The 10,450-nt window shown below is 50.7% G+C and overlaps 1 protein-coding gene across 1 annotated transcript; it reads left to right on the forward strand.

Moving 5' to 3' along the window:
• The first annotated feature begins 7,460 nt into the window (after window positions 1-7,460).
• LOC135887334 (protein S100-A16-like) lies at window positions 7,461-9,813 on the forward strand. Its single transcript, XM_065415096.1, has 3 exons — window positions 7,461-7,503; window positions 8,787-8,956; window positions 9,673-9,813. Exons 1-3 carry the CDS (start codon window positions 7,461-7,463, stop codon window positions 9,811-9,813), a joined length of 354 nt encoding a protein of 117 aa, XP_065271168.1.
• The last annotated feature ends 637 nt before the right edge of the window (window positions 9,814-10,450 follow it).

Here is a 10,450-nt window from a genome sequence, read left to right on the forward strand (position 1 = left end):
AACGAGTAGTGACCGGGGAGCTGTGTCTGGTGGGGGAAACTGAGGCACGTGCCACATCGGGAAAGGCTTCCAAATCCTTTGCCTTAAAGACTCAAAGCAAACCTGCGCCTTCCCCACCCTTGTAAACCCAGTGACCTTAATCTGCCTGCTGGGATTCCCCCACCCCCACCACCGTTCTGCACATCTCATGCGGCTTCCCCTTCCCCCCCAGCCAGGATCCCACCCTGATCACCCCTCAACCTTTGCTCTCCATGCTGCCTAACTCCCCCACTGTTGGGAGTCACCCCCTACACCCCGAATTCACCCTGGCCTCTGCTCCCCATGTCACCCACCTCCCCTGCTGCCAGGATCCCTCGCCATTGCACGCCCCCCTCCAGCCGAGCCATGGCATGGGACCCCCACGCCACCCATCTCTCCATTGGCTGGGCTCCCATGCCGCTCCCTTCCCCGTCGCTGGGATCTCTCCCCCACCCCTTACAACCTGCTCTCCCAGCGCCACCCACTGTCACTTGGTAACATGACTTGAATAAAGAGTCCGCTCTGAGCTCCGGCCACGTCTCTCTTCTTACTGCAGCCTGGACTGGACGGGTCGGTTCTGATAAGTGGACGCGCAGTACAGCACACAGCCAGCAGAGGGCAGTGGGGTGCTCCCAGGCTGGGCACATCATTGTCACACTGAAGGAGGGACGTGGACAGGCCAAGTTTTGATGAAAAGTTCTGGGACTTTCTCAGCTGCCCTGGCATCGCCCTAGGCATCCCCCCCCCCCTCCACCCTGGCATCCTCTGGGTCCCAGCAGCAGGGTCGGGGCTGCCAGCCACAGGCGGGGCCAGGGGCTGGCCATGCTGTTATACGACGGGGCACGGTGCAGATTGGTGCAGCAGACAGAGGTAAAGGGCGTGGGCTGAGCCTGGAGCTCCTGCTCACATGAGTCAGAGGGAGAGAGGCCGCGTCTACACCAGAAGCACTTGCCTGGTGCGTCGTACCAGCAAAGCGCTCCTAGGGTGTACGCCACTCAGACTGTCACCGCTGTCGTGGTCGAGAGAGCCTGGCGCACAGGGCCTGGGGTAAGACCCGAGGCCGTGCTGTGAACCAAAGCCAGGCTCTGTCAAAGGAGATGCCTCCAAGTTCAGTGTCCGGTACAGGCACTGGGCAGCAGTATCACGGGTGCTGCTAAAACACGGGCGCCGCTAAGCAGTACTAGGCGCTGGGTGTTTGTGGGCACACGCTCCAGAGGCTAGGCCAGGCCCAGCCCAGCCCAAAGCCAGGGCAAAACACAATCCTGGCAGCTGGTACAGGAGCACACGACCCCGAGGAAAGCGGAGGCCAGGCTGATGGCTGGGGCTGGTTTGGTCGAGCCCACGGGTACAAGGTGCAGGGGAGTAACTAACCACGTCACACAGGTCCTGCTGCGCCTCTTGTTTGGATCTGGGTACAAAAGCGATTCAGAGGAGAGGGATCTTTGTCTGGCTTAGGGGCCAGTGGAAAGTCCCGCCGCTGACTGAGCTGGTCCATTGTCACGGGAAAACACGCCTTAGTGCACCTGTACATGTACAGTGCACTAGTACCGTGCTTTGTCGGCAATAAACCTGGCCGAGCGCCTTCGCCACTGAACCGAGCATGTGGTCATTCGGGGCAGTTTGATGGAGGTCTGCTGAGCCAGCTGTCTGCAGGGCCGGCGCAGCATACAGAGAGGGCAGACAGACACCCACGCGAAACTGACAACGCTGGAGTGGCGATGCTGTGTAGGTTTGCCCTGCTGCGTGGTACACAGATGCTGACGTAGATCCAGTTGTTTCTTGTAGATGCTGCCTGCCAGAGAACCTACTGAATGGACAGTGACCAGTTCATCAGGCATTGCTAGGTCAGGATTTAATATTGGTATCCAGACACCGAACACGAGTGTTTTGAAGAACACGCGTCTGGTTGGAGGCAGTGTCATTGACCCCAAGCGGTGACTGGTGCTAACGGTGGATTTGTCCACACAATTTCTAGTTACTATGTCACTGCCATCAGCAGTACCAATAGCTTCTTTCCCAATTTGTTTTCCCCTTGGCCTTTATGTGGTTTGCGGCAATGAGTTGGTTCATGTTTGCTTGCGTTTAGTTAAACAGTTTAGCGATGTCACGCGCATTGTAAGAGGGGTACGGCTTCTTCAGTAGCCAGCCCTTAATGCCGGGAATTACAGGCTTGGAGACAGTTTCACCTGCCTGCTGGTCACAATCGTGAAAGTTCTGTTACGTACATAGAAAAATATATTTTTCCTATTAGCCTGTTTCCAATTGGCCTTCAGACTCAGACCATCTCGAAATGTGACCCATCATTCCAGCTAGAGTTTGGAGTCTTCTACTTGGAGAGATCCCAGACTCTGGAATAGTCTCTTACCCAGCCCCTTTGGCCTGTGCACAGTTCTGATAAGGGGCTAGTAGATCACTTCACAGAGATGTTTACAGCAATCAGACAGTGGCTTTTACACTGTAGCCAGATTTATCCATATTTCAGTGATAAAGATTTAAAACCACAGCCACATGAACTCAGTAATATACATCTTTAAACACCAGCTAGACCTGGCCCAGCAAGTGGTTTCTAGCTGACTGTCTACTTCATTATCCATATACGGTAAACGGAGGTGTAGTTGATCCGTCTGTTATTTGTAAAGCACTTCCTTTTTCTCTCTTGATGCCCAGGGGTTTCTTCACTGTGCATTGATATCTTCTGGTGTCTTTCTTCTGTGAGATGCACCCTTAAACAGCTTATGTTGGTGAACAAATAATGTCTTTGCCTCACATTTTCTTTTCTGTTCAGTAACCCAAATTTAATACACAGATTAATTTAGGTTGTTTTCACTGAAATAGGGACCAAGTCTTTTATAACACAAGCTTTGCTTTATAGTATATGGTGATATACCTATCTCATAGAGCTGGAAGGGACCCTGAAAGGTCATTGAGTCCAGCCCCCTGCCTTCACTAGCAGAACCAAGTACTGATTTTTGCCCCAGATCTCTAGGTGGCCCCCTCAAGGATTGAACTCACAAGGCAATGCTCAAACCATTGAGCTGTCCCTCCCCCCATTCTAATTTTCCAAAGTCTTTAGCACAGACAGACTGTTTTAGATACTTTTGCAGTTGTTGCATAGATATTCCTTTCCCCTTAATGTGTGCATTACCAATTTTTTCATAATAAGCATAGTGCTTGATTGCAAAAATGGGTGCTCTCAATCTTCTGTGAGAAAGTGTCCTGCTCTCTCCAGCTTAGCCCTCTGTTTTAGCAAAAGAGTTAAGAACAGAATTTTTACCCAAGCTTTTTAGAGTTAATTTGCTTGTGATCCCAATTCCACCGTTATTAACTGTTTAGAAGCACAGACTTTACCGACCACTGCTTCCCTTCAACATAACATAAAAGAAAAGTAAAAATTACACCAAAATGAATTGTAAATGCAGGTCTGTGCAAACACTTTGAGGTTATAAAACTTTCATGACACTTGTTTATATTTGGTAGACAAAGATGGAATCCTTTTGAAATAGAATGGTTAACTTTAACATGTTGCATAAACACGCATAGTATATATTGTTATATTTTTGACATCTTTGCTATAACATTCTTATGATTATATTTGAAGATGCAAACAAGTTTATAAAAACAAGGGCTGTCAATTAATCGCAGTTAACTCATGCAATGAACTCAAAACTAATTAACTCGATTAAAAAAAGTAATCACGATTAATCTCAATTTTAAATCACACTGTTAAACAATAATAGAATACCAATTTAAACTTATTATAAATATTTGTGGATGTTTTCTACATTTTCAAATATATTGATTTCAATTACAACACAGAATACAAAGTGTAAAGTGCTCACTTTATATTAGTTTCGATTACAAATATTTGCACTGTAAAAAGAAACAAAAGAAATCGTATTTTTCATTTCACCTAATACAAGTACTGGAGTGCAATCTCTTTATCATGAAAGTGCAACTTACAAATGATTTTTTTTTAACATAACTGCACTCAAAAACTTTAGAGCCTACAAGTCCACTCAGTCTTACTTCTCGTTCAGCCAATCGCTCAGACAAACAAGTTTGGTTACAATTTGCAGGAGAATGCTGCCCACTTCTTATTTACAATGTCACCTGAAAGTGAGAACAGGCATTCGCATGGCACTGTTGTAGGCAGCATTGCAAGGTATTTACATGCCAGATATGCTAAACATTTGTATGCCCCTTCATGCTTCGGCCACCATTCCAGAGGACATGCTTCCGGGCTGATAACGGGTTCTGCTCAATAACAATGCAAAGCAGTGAGGACCAACACATGAAATCTGATGAGGTTCAACAAGGACAAGTGCAGAGTCCTGCACTTAGGACGGAAGAATCCCATGCACTGCTACAGAGGCCCTGGAGGTTTTTCGCCTTCCTCCGCAGCATGGGGCAGGGGTCGCTTGCTGGAGGATTCTCTGCGACTTGAAGTCTTTAAATCATGATTTGGGGACTTCAACAGCTGAGTCAAGGGAGAGAATTATTCCAGGAGTGGGTGGGTTAGCTTTTGTGGCCCGCATCATGCGGGAGGTCAGACTAGATGATCATAATGGTCCCTTCTGACCTTAAAGTCTATGAGTCTATGTTCATTTTCATTATCTGAGTCAGATGCCATCAGCAGAAGGTTGATTATCTTGCTGGGGGATTCGGGTTCTCTAGTTCCCTAATCAGAGTGTTACTCTTTTAAGACTCCTGACAGCATGCTCCACATCTCGTCCCTCTCAGATTTTGGAAGGCACTTCAGATTCTTAAACCTTGGGTTGAGTGCTGAGGTTAGCTTTAGAAATCTCATACCAGTACTTTCTTTGCATTTGGTCAAATCTGCAGTGAAAGTGTTCTTAAATCAAACAACATATGCTGGGTCATCATCTGAGACTGCCATAACGTGAAATATATACGTCAAGGAGTTCAGTCGCAAATGAAGGCATTATTTTTTAAACAAGCATCAGCAGCATGTCCTCTGGAGTGGTGGGGCATATGAATGCTTAGCAGAATGGTATTATATTATTGTTTAACAGTCTGATGAAAACTGCAATTAATCATGATTAATTTTGTTAATTGTTTGACAGCCCTAATAAAATAACCCCCCAAAATTGACATTTTGCTAATATTACCTTTACATTAATGCTGACGTTTCCCCTTACACAGTTTCCTTTGAATAAAAAACCTGTGATTAATAAAAGAAAATGCTTTTTGTTTGCAATTACATGACTTGTTGAGGCAAAAATATATATACATTGTGGCAAAGTACCTTCTTCTCCTCAGCAGGCTCAGTCCTTTTTAGCCTTGGAGACACAGGCTTGGGCAAAGCAAATCCTTGTAGGTAGCACAGGGTCTGGCTATTCCTTCCCTCAGTCAGTCCCTTGTGCTTGTTTATCTTCCCTTCTGGGGACAGAGTGCGGCCTTCCTCACAGGAAGGGCTCAGAGCCTTGCTGCTCCTAACTTACTGACAGGTTCTCTCCCCCCTCCCTTCCACGCCGGGGAGGGTTTAAAAAGGTCCCAAGCAGTTGGAGCCAGCTGAACCTAATTAGTTCCCTGCTAACCCCTTGCCCAGCTGAACCTTATTTCCCCATGGTTCTCTCTCCTCAGTGGCTTGGGAGAGGCCTTTTTAACCCCCTGGGACTGATTACTACACCCCCCCCCCCTTTGTAGCTGTTTGTCCTGGTTTGCCACAACATCTATTCATCACTCAGGCCTTTTTGAGCTTTGCAGAAGAATTAATAGGTATTATAATAGTAATATGCCGACCATAATATTAAAATAGTGCAGTACCACTTCTATTAAAAAAAAAGTACAAAACTGACTTTTGTTGCAACAATTTTTTTTAAATAGTCACATGACACAAACAACATACAACGCAGGATAACATGTGTGACATGCATAACAAACTTGCAATTGTTTTTAAAAATGCTATTACATGGAAATAAGAAAAGCCCATGTTTCAAATCTTAGTCAGTGGTTAGGATTAGAAGCAGAGTCTGCATTTCTGTTGCTTGGCAACCATATCTTCACAAAAATTAGGAGTAATTCCAGCTGTTGTATTCCTGAAGGATTAAAATAATTAATTCGTTGGGCTTATTAAAAAGAAAGTTTTTAGCTTGTTTTCTTTGCTCGTTTGTTGTTTTGTTTTCAGTTGCTTCGTCTTTTTCAGCGATGGAGGCGTCTGTAATAACTGTAACTTTTCACTTTTAAAAGGAAGAGAGGGCAGAAGTGAGGGGAGGCAGGGGGACGGAATGAGAAGCAACCTAGGAAGGAAGGGAGACCTGAGCCAAGGGAAATTAGTGAACTCTGTCACGTTATGTTAAAGTACAGGCAGCAGCAGAGGGTTTAGTAAATGGAGAGAGGACATAAAGGAAAACGTAACCAGTGGGGTAGAATGCTTGAGAATGAAGATTATATTTTGAGCTGTGAGCGTGGAGTGAGGCTCCAGGGGTGAAACACTCAGGAACCTGCACCCCTGGTTTAGATCCTGGCTCTCAGCGGAGAGTGGGGGTTGTTGCCTGCTCATGAAAAACTTGTTTGTTCCCTCAGTGTCTGTTGCTTTTGTCTGCCTGCCAAATGGGCTGCAGGAGCGCCCTGGCCAGCTGCAGTTAACCGTTTCTGGGCACCTCCATGCGTTAATGCAGCAATCCCAGGGGTTAACCCGCTCGCTCTCGGGGTTTCACTTGGAAGTTCTTTTTTATCACTCCCCTGCGATCGAATCGCAGCTGCTGTCTCCTCATGTGCTCTGTCACTTGGTCCATTTTATACTTCATCTGATTTACCAATCCAGTGACAGTATTGTTTGCTACTTCCCCCTCCTGGGCACTCACTTCTCCCGTTCGGACAGGCAGTGGTCTAGGTCTCGGTTCAGGCTTTACCGGAACCTGGCACTTACCCTACAGGTGACTCCTGCCCGGGGCTTGTTAGGTGGCTGGTTTGGGTCATTCCCAACGTCCCCATTGCAGCCCCATTCCAGCCATTCCATGTTCCGGCTTTTAACTCTGCTCTGGCCACCACGTTCCCTTCCTGTCCCCATTGTTCAGACACTACAAAAGTGCCCAGAGTTTGTTGTTGCCCAGCAAGACTCAGAGCAGGGGGTGGCAGGTCCCTCTGTTGCAGGTTCTCTACAGCTGTTTCCAACCATCTATGCTGCTCCGGGGCCTGCCGTAAGGTATCGTGTCTCTGCCCTGCCGGCTTCCCGGGCTCTGCTGTGTCTCTTGTTTCTTTTAACTCCTTTTCTGTTCCTGTTACTAGCCCCCGGCGGATCGTCTTAACCAATTAACAGCCAGGGCCATAGTTTGCAATATTGTCCATTTCTAACTCTTAGTATTTTTCAAGGCTACAGTCTTGGCCTGAGCCTTACAGATTTGCTGAGCAGTGGTCATGGCGCTCACGCCCGATTCTGGTCTCTCTAGCAACCCAGGAGCACTTTCCCCGGTGGGCCCATGGGGCAGAGTTTGCAGCCGGAGCCGTTGGGGGAGAGGAGCGGTAAGAGACGCGGCATTAACGAACCTGGCCATTCTGGGCCCTGGTTCTACACGGAGCCTTCACTACATCAGCCAATAATAATGGCCCAAGTCCTAGGGTCTCTCTTCAGTTTAATGCAACATTTTCTCTGCACCCTCCCCCTTTCCCCTCTGAGCCCCTCAGACTCACGCAGAACCCATCATCCACCACTACACTCACCCACCACTTGCTGTTACGATATTTGTATTAGAGTAACAGCTAGACAACCCATTGTGCCGGGCGCTGCACAGACACACAGTGAGACAGTCCCTGCCCCAGCTGAGATCAGGGCCCCGTTGTGCCGGGCGCTGCACAGACACACAGTGAGAGACAGTCCCTGCCCCAGCTGAGATCAGGGCCCCGTTGTGCCGGGCGCTGCACAGACACACAGGGAGAGACAGTCCCTGCCCCAGCTGAAATCAGGGCCCCGTTGTGCCGGGCGCTGCACAGACACACAGGGAGAGACAGTCCCTGCCCCAGCTGAGATCAGGGCCCCGTTGTGCCGGGCGCTGCACAGACACACAGCGAGAGACAGTCCCTGCCCCAGCTGAGATCAGGGCCCCATTGTGCCAGGCGCTGCACAGACACACAGCGAGAGACAGTCCCTGCCCCAGCTGAGATCAGGCCCCGTTGTGCTGGGTGCTGCACAGACACACAGCGAGAGACAGGCCCTGCCCCAGCTGAGATCAGGGCCCCGTTGTGCCGGGCGCTGCACAGACACACAGCGAGAGACAGGCCCTGCCCCAGCTGAGATCAGGCCCCGTTGTGCCGGGCGCTGCACAGACACACAGCGAGAGACAGTCCCTGTCCCAGCTGAGATCAGGGCCCCGTTGTGCCGGGCGCTGCACAGACACACAGAGAGACAGCCTCTGCCCCAAGGAGTTTACAGTCTAACTAGACAAGACGAGGACTGTTTCCCGTGCTTTGCAGCTGGGTTACTGAGGCCTAAGGAGATGAAGGTTCAGATGTGGAGCTGGGTGGGAAAATGTCAAGACAATCTGAGTTCGTAGGTAGATTTTAGAGCACGTAGAGTCACTGACCTTTATCACAAAGTGATGCTCAACCATCACCATAGCAGAGCTGGGCCCCATCTATCTCTCTAGCCCCTCACACCCCACCTCCATCCATCCCTCCCTCCCCCAGACTGCAGCAGGTCTTGTATCCCCAGCAGCAGGTATTCCCCAGCCTTCCCAGGACATGGGCTCCTAGCTGAGGTCTCTGGGGCTGGTGGGCCCATACTGACACCATCTGCCTTTGCTTTGGAGGTGGAAGGAAGCCGGGCGAGATGGCAGAGGAGGGCTCGGAGCTGGAAAGGGGCCTCCATGCCATCGTGGGCAGCTTCTACAGATACGCCGAGGGCTCCGAGGGACCTAAGGAGCTGGACCAGGCGGCTTTCCAGACGTTGCTCAGCAACGAGCTGAGCCATCAGCTCACGGTGAGACCCGGCTACTGGCACCCCAAGGTGACTGGAGACATCAACCAGTGACTGCTGGCAAAGGGGGGGGGTCTCTCTGTGACCCCCAGCCCTGCCCTCCAGCCCCCTGCTGTCCCTGCCCTGGGCTCCCCGCCAGCTCTACTGGTGCCCCTCAATCCTGACCTACAGCCCCCTGCTGTCCCAGCCCGGGACTCCCCCCACAACTCTGCAGGTGCCCCTCACTCCCAACCCAGAGACCCCGATTAGCCCAGCCCTGGCTCCCCCCCCCCCCCCCAGCACTCTGCTGGCGCCCCTCAGTCCCGGCCCACATCCCCCTGCTCTCCCAGGAGTTAGCTCCGCTCTGCACAGCTCTGCCAATGGCACAAAATCCTGACCCACAGACCCCTGCTATGCCAGCTCTGGCTCCCCACAGCCCTCACAGCTCTGCCAATGGCACTAAATCCTGACCCACTGACCCCCTGCTATGCCAGTTCCGGCTCCCCACAGCCCTCACCCCTCTGCCAATGGGCCTCGAGCTTGACGTGTATCTCACTTCTCACACACACACACACACACACACACACACACACCCCTGTGTGGGGAGCCCTGCTAGTCTGACCCCCTGCAGCCGGGGGTAGCAGCGCGCACACACTCACACATGGCAGTAAAGCGCTTTACTGATCCACATGCCCGATGGGTCCCCAGCAGTGACTTGCTGTTTCCTTGGTGAGCTTTAGAACCCAGAGGACCAGAAGGCAGCGCTGGACATGTTTAGGAAGGTGGATGCCAACAACGATCAGAGAATCTCCTTCGACGAGTACTGGGATCTCATCGTAGAGATTTGCCGAGTGATCCGGCGCAGCAATTATAACGAGTAGTGACCGGGGAGCTGTGTCCAGTGGGGAAACCGAGGCACACGCCGCATCGGGAAATGCCCCCAAATCCTTTGCCTGATGCACTCAAAGCAAACCTGCACCTCCCCCACACCACCTCACCCCCACTAAACCCAGCGACCTTAATCTGTCTGCTTGCTGGGACCCTCCCACCCCCTTCCCCATTTTGCACATCTCATGCTGCTGCAGCTGCCCCTGTCCCCCTCGCCTAGATCCCACCCTGATCACCCCTCGGTCTCTGCTCCCATGCTGCCCATCTTGTCACAACCCAATGGCCCCCTCCCTCAGGTCCCCTGGAGAGGCAGATCAGCATTGTATGTTGCTAACGCTGTTGCAAGCATCGCAAGGCATTTTGGGAAGGGTTAAAGGTGTGAGTGTGGAGTGGAAGATTCCTTTGCAGGTTGCGAGAGGCCAAAGGGGGAGGAAGGAAGAGAGCAGAGAAGGGGTTAACTCGACACTTCAGCTCCGAAGAGAAGATGTTGGCCCCAGTCCAAGGTCACGGCGCTCGACAAGCTGAGCAGGACCGCAGAGATCGCAAAAACGAGCGAGACGGCAAGGCCAGCGAAGGGGAAAACAAAGTCTCACATCCCTGGAGCCGAAGGGGAAAACAAAGTCTCGCATC

Source organism: Emys orbicularis, chromosome 13, assembly GCF_028017835.1.
Source record: "Emys orbicularis isolate rEmyOrb1 chromosome 13, rEmyOrb1.hap1, whole genome shotgun sequence".
NCBI lineage: Eukaryota > Metazoa > Chordata > Testudines > Emydidae > Emys > Emys orbicularis.